This window comes from Panthera leo, chromosome A1, assembly GCF_018350215.1.
Source record: "Panthera leo isolate Ple1 chromosome A1, P.leo_Ple1_pat1.1, whole genome shotgun sequence".
NCBI lineage: Eukaryota > Metazoa > Chordata > Mammalia > Carnivora > Felidae > Panthera > Panthera leo.
The window spans coordinates 144,897,101-144,921,991 of record NC_056679.1 but is presented as its reverse complement, the minus strand read 5'-3'; the positions used below and the strand labels follow the sequence as shown (position 1 = coordinate 144,921,991).

The following is a 24,891-nucleotide window of genomic DNA, read 5'->3' as shown; positions in this document are numbered from 1 at the left end:
AGAAGTTGTACAAGATTACAGAAACCATAAATTCTTATTCATCTTTTGCTGATGAAGGTATATATTGCTAAAATTACATTCCTAAGGTGTGGTCATTGTTTTCTCTGTAATATAAGAAAAATAGAATAGAAGGGACTTAGGTGAAAAGAAATGGATTTAAAACAGAAGTTCAATAAGATTGTTAAATAAGTTAGGGGGTGTGGAATTTCCTTTCTGAAAATAGTAAGGATTGGCTTGTTAGTAAACCTTTTTAATGTCTCATGCATTCTAAAGTGAACGTATGCTTCTCTCTTTTCCCTCCTTCCACACTTGATATAATCTCTGTACCCCCTCGTAGGACTTGGACTCAAAACCCTGAGATCAAGAGTCGCATACTCTACTGACTGAGCCAGCCAAGCGCCCCTGAAACATTTTTTATCCATCCACATATATTTTCTATTGCTGTCCAAGCAACTCAGCCTATCATTGTGCTACTTCAGAAGACATCATTTCTTACCCCCTTTATTTTAGTTTCTCAAGGGAGCTATCATAGTTATCTATTTAAAACAATGTATCTGATGATCATGTGCTTTTTCCTCAAAACTCTGTGATAACTTTATATTGATCCTCTGATAAAGTTAAAATCATGCCACACTTTGAAATCACTGTGACTTAGCCATATTGACCTTTCTTATTATTTCTTACATTCTGCCACTCTTGCTCACCATAGGGTCTTTACTTTTGAATTCTTTTAGTTTATAATATTTAAGTTATAATGGCTCACTTTTTCTTTTTTGCCCCTTTGTCACCAACTCTTTCTTCAGCTTCTCTGTGTAAGTGTTACTTCTAGGAAACATTCTGTAGCCCTCCAAAGTACATTTTTCTCTCACTTTTTATTTTTCTCTTAGTATTTGTCACATTGGTAAATGAATATGTGTGTAGTTATGTTTCTTCCTCTAAGATTGTAAGCTCTTGAGAACAAGAATAAGGTTTCCTTGGTGTAGTATCAGATATCTAGTAGGCACAAGTATTTGTTGGTTTAAAAAAATGTACTCATGAATGAAAAATATTAAGTAAAAAAACTGATTTAAAAATATATAAAAACCTGGGGTGTCTGGCTTACTCAGTCATTGGAGCATATGACTCTTAGTCTCAGAGTTGTAAATTCGAGCTCCACATTGGATACAGAGATTACATAAAAATGAAATCTTTAAAAAACATAAAATAAATTAAAAAAATGAAAATATATAAAAATCTAAGACATTTCAATCATGGTGTCATTTTTAAACTTCAGATTTTGACGTTTGAATTTCAAGCCATTTTATATTAAAAGGCTCTCCTGTTAAATTTTTTTAAAAGTTTATTTATTTTCAGAGAGGGAGATAGCCCTTAAGAGCGGGGGAGGGAGGGTCAAAGAGAGAGAGAGAGAAACCCCAGCAAGCTCCGCACTATCAGTGCAGAGCCTGATGTGGGGCTCAAACTCACGAGCTGTGAGATCACCCCCTGAGCAGAAGTCAGATGCTTAACTGACTGAGCCACCCAGGTGCCCTTCTGTTAATTTTTTTTTTTTAATTTGAAATCTTTTTATCTTTCCTTACTATTCACTGTTACAAAACCCTAAACCAAATGAATTTTGCCTGCTTCCACAAAGCAAATTAACTGTTTAAAGATAAAGACTTCTTATCTTGAGAACACCCAAAAGAAGGTGGTACAATGTCTGCAGCCACATAGCTGCAAACAGGAATTCCAGGTGTTTTGAGAACTGCTGGCATATTCTAGAACCCAATACACCTTTGTACTATAAGATTTGGTATAGTTGTTTTTAAAAAATACACTAACTCTTTTTGTTGAAACTATACCATCTTTCTCTGATGACTGAATATGTTACAGATATCAAAATGATGAACATCAGTGATTACTATAGAGCATTATAGTTGAAGGTTAGAAGAAATGATGGGTGAAGCTTGGTCAAATAGGTCTCCACCACTCTCTCATAAGATTGATTTATTTTTTTCTTTTAAAGTAACTTTCTAATATGATCGTCTTTACTTTTGCCTCTCTCTTCCAACAGAGAGTTATCTGCTGAATTTCTCATTTTTTTTAGTCTAATTAACTGTATTTTTATAGGTGTTATCTGTAGATCTGTGTTAGGACATTTTTTAGATGATCTCTCCACCAAAACATTACACAGATGGAAAAGCATCCTTTGCAGGTATTCCTTAATCTGTATGCGCCAATATATAGTAATGTTTTGTTTTGCCTTATGGCTGCAATTAAATAATTTCAAACCCAGTAACAGGATAAAGCATAGTTATATTCTATATTAATAACAAGATTCTGGGGCACCTGGACGGCTCAGTCGGTTAAGCATCCGACTTCGGTTCAGGTCACGATCTTGTGGTTCATGGGTTCAAGCTCCACATCGGGCTCTGTGCTGACAGCTCAGAGCCTGGCACCTGCTTTGGATTCTGTGTCTCCCTCTCTCTGCCTCTCCCCGGCTCATGCTCTGTCTCTCAAAAATAAATAAAATGTTATAAAAAAAACAAACAAGCTAGCCCCTGTTTGCAGTTTGCAGCCTTTGTAAACAAGTATTTTCATTTACTTTTTTATTTTCATTTTGTACTTTTTTATAATTAGTCTTTTATACCACTTTTAAGAAAACAGTAACATGTTTTAAAACCAAACAATAGAATTTCTGCTCAAATCACTATCAAGTTCTTTTTGTTCATAATAACTTTGGGGGGATATGAGATATTTTAAATAACTAAAGACAATTAAAGATTGAAACTTTAAAAATTAATCTTAGTATGGAAATCATTCAAAAATATTGTGATGTCATGAAATAACTTGAAATTTATTTTGTTGATCCTATTAAAATTCTGAAGTATATTTAGTTATTTGTTCTAGGTAAAACTTAAGAACTTTTGGAAATTTGTTTTACTAGATGCATATTGTTTCAAGTCTATGCCAACAATACTATTAAAAGAAAAATCTGAGAATTATTGACTTTGCACTTCTCCCTACCAAAGCTGTAAATTTCAAAAGAAATAATGTATTTCAGAGGAGATATGCCTTTTTGCAAAACTTTTTAACTGACTCACAAGTGATATGACTTTTAAAAAAAAAAAAAGTTTACTTATTTATTTTGAGAGAGAGAAAGACAGAATCCCAAGCAGTCTTCGCACTTTAAGTACAGAGCTCAACATGGGACTTGAACTCACAAACCATGAGACCATGACTTGAGCTGAAACCAAGAGTTGGATGCTTAACTGCCTGAGCCACCCAGGCACCCATTGTTATGACTTTTTAAAAGATGAGTATATAATGATTACCTTCTTCCTGGAAAAATCAAACATACAACCAAAAATTAAGATGATTCATATTATCAATAAAGAGCTATACCTCAATGACTATGATCTGTTCTGTGACAAAGATTTTTTAAAATAACTTAAAAATAGAGGCTCTCTGGTTATGTGATGAGAACAATTATGCCTTGGATTCTAAGACAAGGCCATTTAGGATAACAGAGTTAGCAACTGAAAAAGGTCCTTGTACAGAGCATTGAGAGGAAGTCAAGAAAGGTTAATAGATCTGCCTTGGAGATCTTGGAGGCTAATGCAGGCAATAGATGGATGTATGTGCAAGTGGTTATCATTAGGATGGTATCAATGAATAATGGAAATACTCTTCAGGTGGCAAATGCTAGGCACCAGGGGTTCCTGGCAAGAAGTAATGAGTAGATATCGAGATGGGTGAACTATTGGTATCTAAGGAATCCAGTTGCAAATGGTGAGGACTCAGCTGTGGAAATGGAAGTTCAGTGACAGAACATACCCCCTCAGAATTAATATAAGGAAAGAACCCAGTAGCATGTTTTGCTCTAGTCTCTGAGACATTGAGCTGCTAGTTAGTTGGGAACTGAGGCTGGAAGCCCAGCAAATGGAAGTAAGAAATGGACCTTATGCCTCAGGGATTGAGGCTGGATCCTAGTTACTTTGAGTCATCGTGCAGGGTCAGAACAGGGACCATTAGCAAACTCAGCATTATGGCAAGCCCTAAACTCTGGTTTCAGTTGTTTTTATATTTTCTCCACCAAAGAGCTAGCTTGGCTAGAGTCTAGATGGCTTTAGTGGGACCTGCAGTTAACATTTAAGGAACCATTTCTTTGTGGATAAGAGGAAAGGCAGAGTTGGAGACTGGCACGCAATTAGAGTTGAAGAGGAGATACTGCCTTTGCCATTCTTCTCCTTTCTTTGCTTCTCCACTGCGGAAGAGGAAAAACTGATTCACATGCGTCATGCTTCAAAGCCACTAAAAAAATTGTGGAACCAGGAAAACTACAATACCTAACCTAGGGGAGCTGTATGTGTGTGTGTGCGTGTGTGTGTGAAGTTTATTATTGAAGTATAGTTGATATACAATGTGCTGTTAGTTTCAGGTGTACAGCATAGTGATTTGACAATTCTATGCATTACTAAGTGCTTACCATGATAAATATAGTTACCATCTGTCATCAAAAAAATTATTACAATATTATTAACTATATTTCCTGTGTGTACTTTTCAACCCTATGACTTATTTACTTTATAACTGGAAGTTTGTACCTCATGATCCCCTTAACCTATTTTTCCCATGTTCCCACACACCTTCCCTCTGGCAGCCACCTGTTTTGTTCTGTTGTTTATTTTTCATCAGGACAGTTAATGTAATCAAAATGGTAGAATTAGCAAGTGCATATTATGCAACACGTCAGGTATAGTAACCTCTAAGGGTTGTTAGAGTTCCCTAATTTATAGATGCCCCATGAAAAATGTTCTTCAAAATGAAGTAGTCATTTTAGGGGACACTTGTATTATTTTTCCATTGCTGATGTGACAAATTGCCACAAATTTAGCATCTTAAAACAACATAAGTTTATCATCTCACAGTCCTGTAGGTCAGAGGTGAGAGTTGACTGGGCCAGTTTCTCTACTCCAGGTCTCACAAGGCCGAAATCAAGATGTGGGCCTGCTGGGCTCTCCTTAGGAGGCTCTGGGAAGCATCCACTTTCGAGCTTATGTAGGCTGTTTATAGAACTCAGTTTCTTGAGGTTGGTGAAGTCACCCAGGGCCTCCTTTCAGCTTATAGAGGCTACTGCATTTACACGCCCTAGGGATTAGAGCATGGATATCTTCGTGGGGCCATTCTGTCTACTACAGAGAGAATTTTTTTCCAAGGGATAACTCTGATAATTCAAATTCCCTTACTAGGTGCTAATAGGAATAGTTAAAATACCTAGATTCTCAGACAAGTAGAAGCCCAGGGATTTTTATATTGAATCAATAGTATAAAAACAAGACAAAGGCTTACATCTGTATTTTTTTAAAGTTTATTTTTATTTTTGATAGAGAGAGGGTGGGGGAGGGGCAGAGAGAGAGGGAAACAGAGACTCTGAAGCAGTCTCTAGGCTCTAAGGTGAAAAAGGAAAAGTAGGGCAGTCTACTAGAATCTATAATGGTTAAAAACTTGTGAAAGAGGTTACAACATTAATATTTTTAACATCTTTTTCTTGTGTTTTTCTTTAAACTATGTATGGTATTTTTAAATACTGGTGAAGGCTACATTATTAAGTGACTAAAATGTTTGTGGGTGGGGAGGAGGAGTATTAATGAAAAAGTTCAGATAGGTCTGTAGGTTGACCATGTAGTCATAATGCAGGCTTATTGCTTTAATAATAAGTTACCTAACTTCTGACATTCATATGAAGACAATACTTCTTGAGGGCTGAATGTATACAAATGCTAAAAATGCTGTCATAGATATCCCCATTACATTTTATTTAAAAAAAATTTGTTTAATGCTTATTTTTGAAAGGGAGACAGAGTGTGAATGGGAGAGGGGCAGAGAGAGAGGGAGGCACAGAATCCGAAGTGGGCTCCAGGCTCTGAGCTGTCAGCACAGAGCCTGACGTGGGGCGTGAACTCACAAACCATGAGATCATGACCTGACCCAAAGTCAGATGCTTAACCAACTGAGACGCCCAGGTGCCCCTTTATTTTATTTTTAAACAAAAATTTTATATACTATTTGTATGTTTTCCTAGTAATTCATAGTTATCATTTTGAGGAGTAGTCACACCAAGTTCAAAATTTTGTGTCACAAAGAATCCGTGAGTCTTAAAACAGCTCCAAGCACAGTGAGCACCTAATATTTGGGTTACATATATAGATGGAAAGATATTACCTTGAACTTAATTGTCTCACAACAGATCTCTTATGTGAGCTCTTTTTCCTTATAATCTACCCTTTCTAATAAAGCTGAATATAGAATTCAAGGAACAAGATCTCTGACCCATGGTTGCTCTTGTGAAAATTAACAACTAAATTAAAGGCTGCCTCCTGAAAGTTTCCTTTAGGAATAAAATCATTTTTGTGTTTATCAGGATCCTTCTGCATTTCTCTTGCACTTAAAAACATTTTTTAGCACCAGTAGGTAATTCTCTTCTGTTGCCTATCCGTGCTTCTTGGCCTTCATATGAAAAAGTTAGCTTTTTGTTGAAATTACCAGGCAGTCAGAGCACTCTTTTTCTTCTGTATGGCAAACACCAGCTATAATATTTATATCACCAACTCTTCATCACTTTCTATATTTCTAGGTGTCAGGGTCTCACTGAAGTTTGGTTTTTGTTACTTGATTTTGCTTTTAATGCTATTTCTGAGTCTGTCCCTCTTTTGGAAGCCCAAGAAATTATAATACTATTCTTTGGATAATTAAGGTTTTGCAAAAGCAACAAATAAAATATCTTTATAATTTAAAAACAGTCAGTGATCTTGGTTCTCCAGACTCTACGAGGGTGACTGAGGAAGGTAGACTGGGGTAGAACATATACTGCTAAGTATGAACTTGTGTAATCAATGTAAACAAATGCCCAGTAATAATGTAAGTGATTTTAAGATTATAGCTAGGATCTAACTTTACAAAACAGAAAAACTTTTTCTTTGTAGTCTCATTTAAAATATTTTATATTTTATTTTACTGAAATAAGACTTCATGTTTAAGTTAGAAATATCTACCTGTTATTTAACCTTAAATTTTAGGGATTAGGTTTGTTTTAAGTAAAGTTATTAGCATTTGGTCCTTTTTTTTTTTTTTAAAGTTTATTTTCTTTTGAGAGAGAGAGTGTGTGTGTGGATAGGAGAGGGGCATAGGAGAAAATCCTAAGCAGGCTCTGTCTAAGGGGAGACAGAACCGCATGTGGGCTCAGTCTCACAAACCATGAGCTCATGACCTGAGCAGAAATCAAGAGTCGGATGCTTAACTGACTGAGCCATCCAGGCACTCAGCACTTGGTCCTATTATATAGCTATTGACAAAACTGGCAGTGTGTATATTTAACATATAAAAATTTTTTATGTTATAAATAGAAATAATATGACATTTCAGAAAGTTTGTAGGAATTTTATTCAAATATCACTTATATAATTCTAACAGTTAACTTTATGCATCCACCCACAGTATTTCATTGGTTATTTTTTATCATTTGCGTAATTATAGTCATGCTATACTCAATTCTGTATTTGGCAGGTTTAACATAGCATTATATCATAAACAAATTCCTATGTTTCCCAAATCATTCCACTTGTAACCATTATTTTTAATAATTGAATCATGTTTCATCGCTTAGATGTACTACAATTTATTTAAGCATTACATTATTGCTGAATTTTTAGGTTACTTTGAATATTTCTTACTATAAATATATGACCATGAATGTATTTTATGCATACTATTTTTCTCATAGTTCAGAATTTAAAATTGAATAGTATCTGAAAGGAAGGATCACTTAGTCAAAATTTATTAATTTTTTATGGCACATGATATATACACGTAAAGTGCTTTCTATAAGTGTACCAGTTTTCCATGCCACCAATAACTTGTGAAAATCCTTTCCTGGCAAGATTCCTCAACATATTTCCTTAGTTATTAATAATACCTTAACTGTTTACTTAGTAACTAATGACATTTGCAAAGAATGACCCTTTGAGGTTTGTCGGATCTTACACCTGTTAACTGAAATGATTTCCCAACTTTCTAGCATTAGAAAAGAATAACCCAGGTAAATGATCACTGAAAAAGTTCACATAATTCTAGGCAAGTAACTTAGAAATAGAGTACCTAGATATGGAATTGAAACATTTGGGAATTATAAAAATCAAGAAAACATCCTCAAAATACCTGGAAGAGAAAAATAGATTACATCCCTAGGAACAAAAATCTGGACAGTATCAGACTTTTGCAACCCTATTCAGACAACAGTGGTATCTGTAGTTTTGATGAGAGTCAGCAAAGACATTTGCATATATAAGGATTTGGAAAATAATATTTATATATCCTCTAGTCACCCTTGAAATGTATAAGAATTAAAACTCATGAGTAGCAAATGTTTTGTTATTTTTAAGAGACTGATAGGGAAAACAATAGATAAAATTGGAGTTCTTTATTTTTAATGCTGAAAGTATGGTTGCAAAACTGAATGTAGAGGTCAAAAATTATTAGTGAAAAAAGAGGTGATGGAAACAAAAAGTTCATGCCTAAGACTCCAAGTGTTTATAACAAGAATTAGAAAGTGGAAGAGGGAGATGTAGAATAGGAAGATAAGCTAACTTCATTTTTCACTGAGAAAGGTAAATGATACTATTTGTCTTAACTTTAATACCTTGAAAGCTTAGGATAAAGAGAATTTGTGGGGTTTTTTTAAATTTTATTTTAAAGGACATCTCATTAGATTCATATTACAGGGCTTTTCTTGCTCATGAGTGAGAAACTATAGCATAAAATTTAAAAATAAATGGATAGGAAATTTAAACACATACAAAAAAAACTTACAACATTAATTTCAGACAAAGTAGACTCAAGGTAATGATTATTACACGTGAAAAATAAGTGAGAAATGGACAAACAACAATTGTAGGGTATTATATATATTTGAACGGGCAAGGGGACAAAAAATAGAGACAATATAAGGATATTACGCAAATGTATAATAATGTAGACTATGGATATTTTATTAAATATCCATGGGAAATTATGAAAATTGATCATTGGTTAGACCACAAAAAACTGTTCAACAATATCCTAAATATAAAAATTGTATAGTACATCTTACCTAGACATAGTTGGGAAAGCTAGACATTAAAAACAAAAATAAAGCCTCGAATTAAATAAAGCCTATTTATTATAAAAATTGTATAGTACATCTTACCTAGACATAATTGGGAAAGCTAGACATTAAAAACAAAAATAAAGCCTCAAATTAAATAAAGCCTATAAATTAAAATATATCTTTGCTTACATCTATAAGATTTGATGTTGGTGTTCTCATTTTTTTTCTAAATCATCTAATCAGTATAATTTTGGTTTCCAGTTATATCCAGTAACTGTTTAGGAAATCAAAATTATACTGATTAGATGATTTAGGGAAAAAATCATAAGCATCAACATCAAACCTTACAGATTTAATCAAAGGTAAATTCAGAGCCAAACTTTATAGTTTTATATTCTTTGCATTTAAAAAAAAAAAAGAAAAAATTAGTTACTAATTTAATTGAGAAGTTTGAAAATAATAAAGCCTAAAAAAAAGGCATGAGAATAGAGATAATAAAAGAACAAAAGAAGTTAACAAATTAATAAAACAGAAAAAGAAGTAAGCAGTTTCTGGCAAAAATAATGATGATAATGCTAATTCAGTTTAGGAGAGAGAAAATGAATCCTCATCATCTGTTTTAGAGCCAACAGTTCAGTAAGACAGTCCATGGCAGGTGAAATCCACTCCACAAAGTCATCCAGACACTGAGGTTAGTGGCACTCTGCCATTGTACAGGGCATTGTTTTTGTCAGCGTGACAGCAATTAGATCTCTAATTAAAAATAAGTAGGATGGGGCGCCTGACTGACTCATTTGGTAGAGCATGTGACTATCGATCTGGGGTTGTAAGTTCAAATCCCACATTGGGTGTAAAGATTACTTAAAAATAAAATCTTAAAAAAATAGAAGTAGAATGTGTTCCAAACTACTTAAGACCAAGGTCTGGATGTGGCACATACCTCTCCTGCTCACATTCCATTAGTAAGAACCTTAATTCTTGGTGAGAATAAGGGAAACAGAAGTATGATGTAGTTGGGCTGCTGCATGATTGGCTACATTTCTAATACCATGGAAAACGGAGAAAACAGATGTTTGTTGTCTGCTAGCAATCTCTCTCACAGCTGCTACAGAGGACTTTTTGTAAGTATGTGAAAGTAGTGTGTATGTGGATAAAACTAATAATCTCAATGCAATGAAGTGTTCTGAGAAAAATGTAAATGAACAGAATTGAAGCAAATAGAAGTTTTAGAAAATATAAAAAGAATAATGACCATAATTATTTCCAAAATTGCCTTTGTATTCAGGCAGTTTTACTGCTGAATATTTTTTTAACTTTCAAAAAGCAGATAAACACCATACTATAAAACTTCTCCAGAGCATTATAAAAGATAGTTTGCCATCCAATTCATTTTGAGAAAGTAGAATAATCTGGATGTTCAAGTTTGAAAAATATAATACAGCAAGGAACATTCTCAACCTGTCTCATTTAGAATATAGATATAAAGATCCTGAATAAAATATTGGCAAATATAATTCATTAGCCTTATTAAAAGAAGGATCACCCATGATGATCATGCATGGCTTATCTCAGAAATATGATGATGCTTTAAGAAAACTATCAATACATGATTACTTATATCATGCTTCCCACAAAAACAAAACAAAAAAAATATCAAATATAAAAAGGCAAAGCATCTTTTTTTTTTATTTCTGACTTCTTTAAAAATTGTTTTTAGAATACTAGGCATAGAAAGATTTCTTAGTATAATAAAGAATATGTTTTCAATCAACAGTCAAATATTTGACCATGCTTTGCATTAAAGTTCTGAAGACAAGATACCAATTATAACCATTTTAAATGTTTCTCAAAAAAACTCCCGCATATGGCTTAAAAATAGTACGGATAGCTTAATAGTAAAAGTCAACAACTCCCTGACCAATCTCTTCCTACTCACGCCTCCTTTTTTTTTTTTTTAAGTATTGTTTTCTTTTTAGGGACTCTTTTTTTTTTTTAAGTTTATATATTTTTGAGAGAGAGAGAGAGAACGAACACAAGTTGGGGAGGGACAGAGAGAGAGGGGGATACAGAATCTGAAGCAGGCTCCAGACTCTTCAGTGGTCAACGCAGAGCCTGATGTGGGGCTTGAACCCATCAGCTGTGAGATCATGACCTGAGCTGAAGTCGGTGGCTTAACCAACTGAGCCACCCAGGCGTAACTACTCACTGTTTCCTTTAATCATCTTTCCAATTTCTAATAATTTTGTCACTAGTTTAGTTCTTATGTCATTACCTTAATAATTTTTCATATATTTAAATATTTTTTCTATTGTACCAAATACAGACTTCATATTTTGATTCCCTGATAGGCAACTGATTCTCTAACATCCTTATTAAATAAAACTATTAGTTATTTAATCTTGATAAATGCTAACTAATTTAGTAATCAATTATATCTTAATTTTATTTTTAAACAAAATTTCATTATATGCCTGTTGTGAAACCTCCATATCAAACTATATATAACTTTTTTTTTTTCCTACCAGAGGCCACTAATGATAATAACTAAGATTAAAATAAGAAGTCTTTTGGCTTTAATTTCAGATTTTTATTTAAGAAGATAAAATATAAAATAACAGTGTATCTCTCTATTCTCTAAATTCAGAAATAGGGAGTTAAAGAGAGAACAAAAATATTTTTTAAGTGCAGTTATACAACAGCATTTAAGAGAAAGCAGAAAATGGGAAATGGTGCTGGACATATATACAAGGGAAAAATAAACACCACAAAAAGAAGAAGGAAGGGGCACAAATTGACTTATGCCTTCTTAAAGGGTAGAATGATATAAGTATAGGAAGTCCAAGAGAGGAAAGTGGCCACACAGACTTAAACAAAGATAAATATATAACAACATGTAAAGATTTCATGGTAACTCTTTAAAGTTCATTTTTGTATGTCCTGGGGAAAGCAAGTAATTCCCCAAATTTAATACATTGGATACATAAAAAGTAGGTACAATTATATTAGTGATTTGGGAAAATATAAAAGGAAAAGTAAAGTTGTCACTTTCAAAAAAACCTTTGAAATTTAAGTCCTGTGACAAAATAAATGATTTAAGAGCAGTTAGAAAATATCTGAAAGTATATACTGAAAGCATATAAATAATCCAGTGAAGAGACAAAACACTTTTAATGATGATTTTTTCACATTTGCCTGAAGTCTTATGTATTTAGTAAAAAGAAATATTTTAAAACCATAATATTTTCATGTTTTTCTTTTTATGAGAGAGAGAAAATAAAAAGTCGAACCTAAATAATCATGCATATATTATATAATAAAGGATTTTCCATGTTATTCTAATGCGAATTCACACAAACCCAGTGAAACTAATACTTTCTAGTAGTTCTTAATATAGTTAAACTACTTGCACTTTTTCTGTGATTTAGTCACAACTGTCAAGAATAATACATACTTTATCAGTTAGAGCCAACAACTTTCTGTGGATCCTCAAGTCAAGAGATAATTTTTTTTTTTAATTTTTAAATTTATTTTTGAAAGACAGAGTGCAAGTTGGGGAGGGGCAGAGAGAGAGAGAGAGGGAGACACAGAATTCAAAGCACACTCCAGGCTCTGAGCTATCAGCACAGGGCCAACATGAGGCTCAAACCCTTGAACTGTGAGATCATAAACTGAGCAGAAGTTGGCGCTTAATCTACTGAGCCACCCAGGTGCCCCAAGAGAGATAAATTTCTTACAAGTTGGAAGTAAACTTGAAATAAGTCTCAGAAATTGCATCAATGAAATGAAGAAATTTTGTATTTCTTTCTTCTACATAAATTACTAATTCTCAAAACTTGATTCTCATTTTGCTTACAGTTTAAAAGCATATATTATTTATATTGCTGTGAGCAAGTTAAGCAATTTGAGAAATATACTCTTTCACAATGCTTGAAGTGCCACTTAGTGTGTGTACCTCTGTAGTATTTATTATCAGATTAGTATTTGTTAATGATTTACATGGTGTACCAAATGGTACTCTAAGCTTGAGTCCACACAGTACAATAAACAGTGAATTATCCTTTGTCAATAAATCCCAGAAGACTGGATGCATAATTTAGCTCAAAAATGTGGTCCACAGAGTGAAGTTTGGGCTGAAATGCTCTGAACTAGTGCTTTCTATGAGGTAAACAAACTGGGTAATTATTAAGATTCTGTTCACATCACTTTGTATCCTTAAGCCAAGGATAGAAATTACTATCACACCAGAAAATGAAATCATGCTCTATACTATAAATCATCTACCTATAAAACTCTTCTGTTTTCAAGACACTTCTATTATTATGCCCAAAGTATGATTATTTTTTTTCAAAGTATGATTATTAAGAAAGAAAAAATTCCACAAAATTCTTGTGCCACTGTAAGGGAATAGGTACAAATGAAGAATTTGCACATCTTGAAATGTGGGAAGGCATCCTCAACAACAAAGCAAGAGTCATATTTAAATAAGTTGATGGGGCACCTGGGTGGCTCAGTCGGTTAAGCATCCAACTTTGGTTCAGGTCATGATCTTGCGGTTTGTGAGTGCGAGCCCTGTGTTGGGCTCTGTGCTGACAACTCAGAGCCTGGAGTATGCTTAGGAATCAGTGACTCCCTCTCTCTCTGCCCCTCTCCCACCCAAGCTCTGTCTGTCTCTGTCTCTCAAAAAATAAATAAATGTTTAAGTAAAAATTAAAAAAAAAATAAGTCACCATAACATGATCCATTCGTTTATGTGATTTATTCATTCATTCCTAAATATTCTATTTATTTTTTTAAGTGCTTATTTATTTTTGAGAGTGAGAGAGCACAAGCGAAGGAATGCAGAGAGAGTGATTGAGAAAATGACACAGAATTTGAAGGCTCCAGGCTCCAGGCTCCATGCTGTCCGTGCAGAGCCTGATAAGGCACTTGAACCCACCAACTGTGAGATCATGACCTGAGCTGAAGTCTGACACTTAACTGAGGAATCATCCAGGTGCCCCCCCCCAACTATTCTATTTAAATTTATAATCCCTATCCCTTTATTGGGAATTCCCTATTCCTTGCTCTTTTTTTTTCTACATAGCACTCACCATTATCTTTCTTCTTTCACTAGAATGTTAACTTCCAAATAGCAAGGATTTTTTTTCCCTATAGCGTTAACTGCTGTGTTGCAGAACTTAAAAGACTTCTTGGCAATTTATATTTTGACTGAATTTATTCTATAATTTTGAAGTCATAAAATGAAAACTCAAAAGGCATTTTAAAGATTTAATTTGCTTAAATCTTCATCTGAATCATGTATTTTGTTTCACTTTTAAATAATAGCTGAAAAAAAAAAAACAAAAGGGAGCACATATAATGCAGAACATAGAAGGAAAAAAAACCTAGCATATTATATGCCCTTAACCAATATAGTCCCCAAAAAGAAAACAAATAAAGGAGCCAACGATGACCCAGTATTTTTACTTGTTGAATTTTAATTTAGATGCAGACAAACTTTTTCTTTTCCTTAGGGGAGGCAAAAGCTTCTTTTATGTACTTTCTAAGCAATTAGAACTGAGGGGAAAATAGCATCTTTGAATTACACTAAGACGTTGCAGTAACCCATTGAATTCTATTTTATTTTTTGTAAACCTGCTCAAAGTTGTAATACACAACTACAGTAGTATTTTTTCTATGTAACGTAGTATATTTTTTCTATAAAAATATAGGTGAGAGTAGTTTACAAACTTGTCTCAAAAATATTTCTCTTCTGCAATTAATTAGAACAATAGTGACATCTTATCTCTAGCTCTTAGTACTGACAGCAATTTGCCCATGACAGTAATTCACTGTCAAAGGATCTAGATCAAATCTTTCTTCCTAGATCAAGCTGTAATCATATATATTTATTTATTTATTTTATTTTTTTAAAAATTTTTTTAATGTTTATTTATTTTTGAGACAGAGAGAGACAGAGCATGAATGGGGGAGGGGCAGAGAGAGAGGGAGACACAGAATTGGAAGCAGGCTCCAGGCTCTGAGCCATCAGCCCAGAGCCCGACGCGGGGCTCGAACTCACGAACCGTGAGATCGTGACCTGAGCCGAAGTCGGACGCTCAACCAACTGAGCCACCCAGGCGCCCCAAGTAATCATATATATTTAAACTGTCACTGTAACATTGTATATTAAAATTTTACACCAGTTTAGTTAAATGAAAAAAAAAAGATTTGCCTTTCATTTTTAAAAAATATGAATGTTGATACATACAGCAAAATAGAACACTATCTGTCAAATAGTGGGTATTTAATGTACATTAATGAAATTGCATGCTTTTGCTTAAAATAGAATAACAGATAAATGTTTCATCTTAATATCTAAGATATATTATTTCTCCTTTTATACTTATCTGCTTTATCAGAAGCTTAGAATTTTGGCATTCATAGGTAAGCAACATTTTAGATAACCACATTTAAATCTACATTTTCTCAGGAAACACTCAAATCATTGGCCTTCATTATTAATAACTACTAGTATTATAGAATAAACACGTGTTAGTATTTTTACAAATTTATATACCAGGAAATGTAGGCTATAAATATATTGATATTGCATCTTCTAATGGAATATTAATGCATGAATGACTACCCTAATGTAGAGGCAAGGACAGTGGGACAGATATACTAGATCCATTATTTGTTTTGAGTTCTTTCATAGCAGAACTGTTGGATTCATACTGATCTTTCTTCAGCACATTTCTGATCTCTTGACTGTTCTTAGGATTTATAATATGTCTAACCAGGTAGAGGAATGAAAACCCATGATTATAGAATAGTGATATGTATTACTGTTCTGTGTAAGAATTAAATCTAAAACCTATATTTAATTACAAAGAGTCTAACTCAAAATTTTTCATTCTCCTATTTCATGAAGCTCTAGTGTGCCATGAAATAATTTGTAAGTGAAGTAGACTGAGTTTTTCAATCGTTTTTTTTTTCATAATCTGTTTATATGAGACTAATCTCTCTAAATCGAATTCTTTTCTTTTATTCAGTCTCCTAATTACTTTTTCATCCTCACCACTTTGTTTTTGCTAACAATTCTATTTTGGCTGCCAGTTATAGCATATCAGAAATTGAATAATATGTTACCACCTATAAGCAGGAAATTAATTGTATTTGTCTGTGACAAAGCAAAGCGTAATCTTAAAAAAGAGTTCTTTTTTCCAACTTCTGTAACCACCATTTTCATACTTACTACCGACATATTTCCATATTTGTTATTAATGTTGTCATTTCAGATGCCTGTGCCTTAAATAAAGCATTTACTTAAACTTTTATCTTTTTGTCATATTATTATTTGCCTTCTATATATCATTGAAAGATACCATCTTCTTCAAATCCTGTGATTTCAGAAAGTTTTAAAACACTTGTTTAAACCAAATAACTTAGTCATATATAAACTAACTGTTGTATCTTTGTTTACCTCTGGAGTGGGGGAAATTACTAATATTTATTCCTGGGAATGAAAGCTTCCCTTCCTACAATCTGTTATCGTTAGTCTGGTTTTGTGCCTTCGTTGTAATGATATAGGTTTGTTTCTCCTTTATTCTTTGCAGAGTGCTGCAGCAGCTCCCAGCCCAGTGCTAGGAAACATTCCCCCAGGAGATGGCATGCCAGTAGGTCCTGTACCACCAGGGTTCTTTCAGGTACTCAGAGAAACTCTGACGAGGAATGTTAAGGCACAGGAACTCCTGTTTGTTTTTATTGAAAGATATGAAGGAGAATGAGGGTATTTTGATTCTTAAGGTAAACGTAATGTGTGCAGCCAACTCTTGATTATTCAGAGACCGGTTATTTAGTGTATAGATTAGCCCTTCCTTCCTGTGTTTTTATTTGTTGTCAAATTTTTATTCATTTATTTATTTTGACATTTCCTTGTTCAAGTAAGAAAGAAAGAGAGTGGAAATGCAAACTGGCCCCTTAAGTTAACTGTGGTAAAGATGTGATGGGAAAAGAGGCTGAAGATAAAGTTCTGTAATCATATATAGATTTCAACTACTCCAGCCATCCAGATCTCCACAGACCAAAGATAATCAAGATTTGGCTGTAATTTCAAAATATGGCTAAATCATAACCTTTTCATTTATCAAATTACAGGCTATATCGAGATATTTTGATAATCATCTTTTTGGCTTTTAAGCTAGAATTGTTATTAATATTATTATGTGACATTTTAAAATCAGATTTTTAAAATACAAATGCTAGTATTTTAGAATTTCAACAAGACCACTTATTTTAGCAATGATGATAATGATTTTAGAATTATAATACATCCATGTTTAAATTTTATTTTATTTCAATTTAATTCTAACAGTTTTCTAACACAAAAAAGTATAGATTCTGAAGTTTATTATTTTTTTTACTACATAGTTAATTTTATAACATCCTTTGAGAAAATTAACAAGAACTTAGGAGTTAAGAACCAGAATTGGAAGGCATTATGGGAATTAGTGTAATGTGCTATATTGTTAATGAATTACATTAGGTACTTACAAACTAATCTGTCACTTTAGTGTTTTTATATTTTCACAGTCCTTGATAGTCATTTGCTACTTAATCCATACCATCATTACATTTCTTATAATCTAGGAGCATATTATAACTCTTGATTAGTAATTAAACAATCTCCATTTAAGATGATAATACTAGCTAACACTTATTAACCACATACTATACGTTATGCTTTGTTCTAAATGTTTTACATATATAAACTCTTAATTCTCACCGTAACCTTAGGTATGAAGTATGTATTATTACTGTTCCTATTGCACAGATGGAAAAACCAAGGCTTGGTAGATAAGTGGCTTGCACGAAGTCAGAAAGTGACAGGGTCAAGATTCAAATCAAGGCTTTGTGGACTTCTGCCACAGAATTTACCTTTTAAAGTTCATAACTGATCATTATTCATAAAATATTTTTAGCTCATTTAATTTTTTTTCCTCATGCTCTCTTTCTTTTGCCAAGGAGGAATTAGAGTTAGTGAATAAATCAGAAGGGTTTATTTACATATAAGAGTTAATAGAAGCTCTCTAAATGGCACTTTTATTTTATTTTATTTTTCAATATATGAAGTTTATTGTCAAATTGGTTTCCATACAGCACCCAGTGCTCATCCCAAAAGGTGCCCTCCTCAATATCCATCACCCACCCTCCCCTCCCTCCCACCCCCCATCAACCCTCAGTTTGTTCTCAGTTTTTAACAGTCTCTTATGCTTTGGCTCTCTCCCACTCTAACCTCTTTTTTTTTTTTTTTTTCCTTCCCCTCCCCCATGGGTTTCTGTTAAGTTTCTCAGGATCCACGTAAGAGTGAAACCATATGGTATCTGTCTTTCTCTGTATGGCTTATTTCACTTAGCGTCACACTCTCCAGTTCCATCCACGTTGCTACAAAAGGCCATATTTCATTCTTTCTCATTGCCACGTAGTATTCCATTGTGTATATAAACCACAATTTCTTTATCCATTCATCAGTTGATGGACATTTAGGCTCTTTCCATAATTTAGCTATTGTTGAGAGTGCTGCTATAAACATTGGGGTACAAGTAAATGGCACTTTTAAAAAGAGGGGTGGGTTGGGAAGGAAGCCAAATACTTCTAGGGTAAAACAAACATGTATAAACCCATACATTTTAATTTTCACGTTTTGTTAAATGAACCATTCTTCTCTTACCTGTCTTGTGCCTGATTCTTGGTAAGAGGAGTTGAAACAGAGTTAACTTTGTTTTAATTATTCCAGTGTGATACATACTTAAGAACTACTACATGCCAGGCACTGTGGTAAGCATCTAAAAATGAGTATGGTAATATATACCTTCCCAAAGTTCATTGTCTAGCCAGAGGCATTATTAAAAATAAATAACTGTAATATAGCAAGGTATGTGCTGTAACAGACTCAAGTGTAAGGTTCTGTGATAACCTAGAAGAAGAGCTGTTAAGTCTGCCTGAATTGAACCTGGGAGTGGTTTAGAAAACATTTTCCAGGGGTAAAAAACAGAGGAATGATTTTCCAGAAAGTGGAAACAATATAAGCAAAAGTATAAAGGCCTTCAAAAAAGCATATATTGTGGTTAAGGAGAGGGAGACAAGGCACTTAGAGTATAGAAAAAAATGGCTGTAATAAATGAGTGGAGTGTACTCTTAGAGCAAATTAGGAGGCCATCAAACCCAATCTTGGGAGGGTCATTGTCAGGGAAGTGTTCTCAAATTAGTAAATGAAATCCAAAGTGGCATCTAAGGATGAGTTAGGCAAAGAGACAAGGAGAGAGGGAAGGAATATCCCAGGAAGAGGGAGAAGAGTTTCCAAAGGCCCAGAGGGGAAAATAGAGAAACTAAATATTAAAAAACAACACAATGGAGCTTAATTGGCTAAAGGGAGAGTAGCTGGTAATGAGGCTCCAGAGGAACCTAGAGGAGCTTGTAGGTCACGTAGGAATTTGAACTTGATTTTAAGGACAGTAATAAACTATTGGAGGATTTGAAGCAGGAGAGAGGCATGTTAATATTTGTACTTTTAGAAAAATCACTCCAGTGTGGCCAGGATTTCTGAAGCCAGGTCTGAAGGTAGGAAGACTACTTAGGAGGCTAGTACAGTGATCCAGGTGGGATTTAATGATGGCCTGGACTAAGAGAGTGGCAATGGGTGTGGAGAGAGATGAACAGATTTAAGAGACAAATAAATGCAAAGGGTATGAGTAAAAGAATTCAAAAATAATACCCTGGTTTCCTTCTCTAACCTGGGCAGATGGGGATTTTATTTTCTGACATAGAGCCCACAAAACAAGGAGTAGGCTTGAGGTGGGACAGATGAAGTTCCTGTGGGACCTCCAGATAGAGATATCTTTTAGACCAGTGAACATACAGATTTGAAGCCTAAGGCAGTGATCCAGGCTAGAGATAGTCATGTTAAGGGCACTTGAGTCCACAGAGGTAGATTAATTATCCAGCAAGAAAGTATAGAATGAGAGAGTAAGAGAGTATGCAACTGAAATCCCAGAACACTAACACTTAAAAGGTAAACAAAGGCAACAGAATTCATTAAAAAGAATGGATGCAAAGGTATCACTTGGTTGACTAGTACGGTAGCCCAGGGAAGAGATCTTGTGACCCATCAAAGAGTAGTGGCAATAAGATTGGAAAGGAAGAAGCAATTCATAGTTATGTTTGATAGGCTTTAGTTGATTAACAAAATTAGGGTTAGAGGAAAAAGGGTTGGAAGATTCAAGGATCATTCTGAGGTTCCTACTTTGGACCTCTGGAAAGTTTCAGTGTCTTTATCTGAGTTAGGAAAGACAGAAGGTAGAAAAAGCTAGATACGTTTGAGTTTGGTATATGTCATTCCCCTTTATCCAGGGAGACCATTCTACCTAATCCCAGATACTCTTTTACCCCATTCAATGGGGTTAATGTCCAGTCTCCCTAGGAATACCTCTTTGAAATAATGAATAACTCAAACCATCAAACTTTTAAAAAAGAAATGGGATGTTATCATCTTTTGGTACATATAATGATGGAGTTAGTCTACTCAAATGTTTCCTAAATATCAGCCTTGGTTTCCTACAGTGATTGGTCAGTACTTCAATGTGATCCTGGCCATAATGCTTGTTGTTAATGAAAAGTACTACCTTATGTGAGTAGAAATAACAGCAGACAACCACAATTCAAGCCCAAATACCAGTTTCTAATTCAATTCCGAAGAGACATTCAACTCCAAGAATTATCCAGAGTAAGAGAAGAATAGTTTTGAATCCTCATTCTTAGTGAGGAAATGCAAAACTTATTTGGGGTCACCTGGAATGGGACTAGGTTAGGAAAGGATTGAGCCTATTAAATGTAATAAAAAAATGAAACTAAGGAAAGAAGAGGTTGTCATTAGCACATAAAGCACCTGCATCAGTAGTTTTGAGTTGTTCTCTATGTGATGATATCGTAAAATTTAGATTAGTGTTTATTTGTGACAGATATTAACATGGTTCATACTTCAACTTTGATATTTTTATTGAAATGGGAGAGCTTCTGTTATTTTGTTGGAGGTCAGTTAAGTAAAATCTAATTGGAATAATAGGTCATGCAAAAGGAAGTATCAATTTAGTAAAATAAAGCCATTTAAAGTAAGATACATATTTATTTAGAGTTTTTTCTCTAAGGAGTAATTGGTATACAGACCCCTATAAATTTTCAAAGTGACCTGCCATGGAACCGGTGAGTGACTTTAGAGCAGCTTTATTTTTTTTTTTAATTATTAAAATTTTTTTTTCATGTTTATTTATTTTTGAGAGAGAGGAAGACAGAGCACAAGCAGGGGACGGGCAGAGAGGAAGACACAGAATCCAAATCAGGCTCCAGGCTCTGAGCTGTCAGCACAGAGCCTGACTCAGGGCTCAAACCCAAAAACTGTGAGCTCATGATCTGAGCCAAAGTCAGATGCTTAACCGACTGAGCCACCTAGGCACCCCTGCAGCAACTTTCTTAAATTGGCAAGTCTTGCTACTGGGTCAGAGGGAAGACCATAGAAGCGGCCATTGATCTAACTAGAATTTAGCAGTTTTAGTGGAAGAAAATGTGTTATTGTGGCATGGTATGGGTACACATAGTAGGCACTCAGAATGAGTCTCTACTTTGAGTCTCCTATCCCTGTACTAGAATCTTACTCAAAGTTTTCATTGTATGCTAAGAAATGTTAATTACATATTGACAGCATCAATCTGCTATTCATTCATTTTCATAGCATTCTTATGAAAAGACAGGCAAAGTTTGATTCCTGCAATTTATTGAATAGGTAGGATTGTTCCTTGAACCAATTAGATTTCCTTCTTGCTTAAATATAACAATCAAAATGGTTTAGTAAAATGCATAAAACAAAACAAAGTTCTTGTTCTTTTGTGTTTAAAAAATTGGACTCTTTGTCACCTTATGAAGTTCTGTAATTTTATAGATTTGAGTAACAAGAAAGCCTTTCTTGTGAATTTATTATAACTTGTGTACCACATTGAAGACAGGGGCATTTTATATTTCAACCAAGAAAATTTGAGGGGGGGGGGTGGTGAAAATTCTTTATTTTTCCCTCCTTTCTGGTCTTTACCACAAGAAAACTTTTAAGTAGGAAACTATATCTTGTTTTTTTGTCACTATAACTAAACATATCTTTATCTTTTATATAAAAACATAATCTTTTAATAAGTGCTAATGTAGATATCTTTAAGTATGCAGTTAATGTGGGATATGCTTGTAAATTTTGAACTCTGTAGCCTTTGGTTCATTTTTACCATGTGTGATGTTTTGTTTTGATTTTTATCTTGATAAATTTGCAGTACTGTACTCACTAGATCTTTAGTTTTCTTAACTGAAACAGTTGAAAACGAATAATATATTGATGTTGGGTTATAAATTTAAGACTGTGACATCAATAAGATTATAAATATTTGTTGAAGATAAAGGATACCAAGCAATTTATTTGCAGACTGAGGTGGTCATCCATATTTTAAAATCTGAATTGATCGCAACTCTGATATGGTAGAAAACATGTTGCAGCAGGTTTGTAAGTCATATTTTGTTTGCCTGCATAATGTTAGCAATGGGAAAGCTGCTTTGCCATCTAGTGGTGGTTTGCAGATGTCTCTTCTGGTTCCGGGTATATTTTCCAAAGGTTCTATTTTTAGCAAGACTGCACTGTAGCAAGCTGACCTAATGCTTTGACATAATAATAACACAATGAGAAGAATGAAAAATAGAAAGAAATCTTCCCTTTTCTCCATGGTGTTGCTATTGACCTGAAAAAGCTGAATATAAATGACATTCATAAAGCAATGAAGACAAAAACAAAGCTCAGGGTAATACAATATTCTTGATATTTTAAAAGAAAAAGCTTCAAAATGAATAAAAAACTCAGAAAAAAAATAATTATTTAATTTAACAATCTCATGGCCTTGAAACTGAAAAGAAAAGAAAAGAAACGAAAAGAAAAACACATTTACAAGCCCTTGTTATATGTTTCTTGAGGTGGATATTTAATTTATTTCTGGAGATAAGTCGTGTATTTTGAAGATACCTCTTGGGGCACCTGGGTGGCTCAGTCGGTTGAGCGCCTGACTTCAGCTCAGGTCATGATCTCACAACTCGTGAGTTCAAGCCCCTTGTCGGGCTCTGCGCTGACAGCTCAGAGACTGGAGCCTGCTTTGGATTTTGTGTCTCCCTCTCTCTCTGCCCCTCCTGCACTTGCGCTCTCTCTCTCAAAAATAAATAAACATTAAAAAACGCTTTTTTTCACACTAAGTACACTCATCTGCTGTGCTGTTCCAAACTTCTATACAACTATTCTAACCAGTAGCACCCTTTATACCCTGTTATTTATACAGAAAGTTAAATAGTCTACATGCTTTCTCAATTCCCTTTTATCATTAACCTTCATATTGTCTTTACTCCCAGTGATTTTCCTTTCCTCTTACCCTTCCTGACCATGGCCGTTTCAGAGTTAGTTTTAGGTAATAATCTAAACCAGGAGAAACTCCCCTTCCCTCTCCCTACGAGTTACAGATAGCATCTCTAATCTTAGATAATGAGCCAAAAAATTAGTATATCTTTTCTTAGTTTGAATCAGTAGGGTACTGAAAATCTCAGGTAGACTTGACTTACGGAACTGCAACACCTAACATTTCCAGTATATATAGTTTAAAAATCCAAATATTAAAAATAGTATTTTTCATAACTAAATACACTGGGATTTGGAGCGTGGAAGTGGGAAGGTTGCTTACTTACCAAAAGTCAAGACATAAAAATTAAGTTTAATTTTATTTTTAAAACACAATTTTGAATCTTTAAAGAACAGAGATTCTAAACATCAAAACTAAAACAAGTCTTTCTCGAATACAAAGATAAAAGGAGCCCAAAAAAATAAAGGTGTCTAATAGCTGCTGGCTTTGATAATGCTTTCCTGCAGTTGTGGTAATAGACCAGGTAATGGCAACTTGTTCTGGCCTCAACTATTAGAACAAATTAAAACTGCTCAGCTTGAGTAACCAAGTAAACTTTTTTTTTAAATCACAGTTTGAAACAACTAAGGATCCTATAGCAGTAACTAGATGAACAGAGAGCAAAGAAGAGTGTATCAGGGCTTCAGAGTTAATCCATGGGTTTCTAGTTAGGAATGAAACTGTTTCCTGTTAGAAACCCTACTGTTTGGGTTTATTTACCAAAATGAATATTTAGGAAAAAGTTAACTTGGCTATCCTAGACCAATGTTGGTTTTCCTTTCGCTTTAATGCTCCTCCTGCTGGCTAAAGGTGTCAGGATATTTTGTGTGAAGCAATAAAATATCATATTTTAAAGTTACATCTGTGATAGCTTATCTGTTTTTCAGCTAATTTGAGATGACGATTTTTCTTTTGAAAAGATCTCATTATTGAAAATCCTTCCTGGAGTGCTTCAGTTTTTATTATAGCTACTTTGGTGTGTGTTGCGGGGGCGGGGGGGGGGGGGGGGCGGGTGAGGATATATAGCAAATTGCAAATATACAAAGGCAGCCTATAACAATTTTAGTTTTTTATTTAATGTTGGTTACAGAAACAAAATGGTCACCGTTCTTTGGGGAATTAAAGATAAGAATAGGTTATTAAATATATTATAAATCCCCTCTATGGGTGGGATAGATTTGTCTTAACTATACATTAGGATGCCTTCAGCCTTTTTAAAAGGTAGCTTCTCACTAGGTGGTGTTCTGAAATAATGTATCGCTA

At 34.0% G+C, this 24,891-nt stretch overlaps 1 protein-coding gene across 3 annotated transcripts in view; it reads left to right on the top strand.

Moving 5' to 3' along the window:
- Positions 1-24,891, top strand: part of SSBP2 (single stranded DNA binding protein 2) — a 316,598-nt gene that overhangs the window by 206,613 nt on the left and 85,094 nt on the right. For 2 of the 3 annotated variants that reach the window (XM_042942541.1, XM_042942550.1), the window contains exon 5: positions 16,720-16,809. The exons of the other annotated variant lie outside the window; for it this stretch is intronic. In XM_042942541.1, the coding sequence (XP_042798475.1) occupies positions 16,720-16,809 (90 nt within the window). The remainder of the gene's footprint in view (positions 1-16,719; positions 16,810-24,891) is intronic. 3 annotated transcript variants of the gene reach the window in all.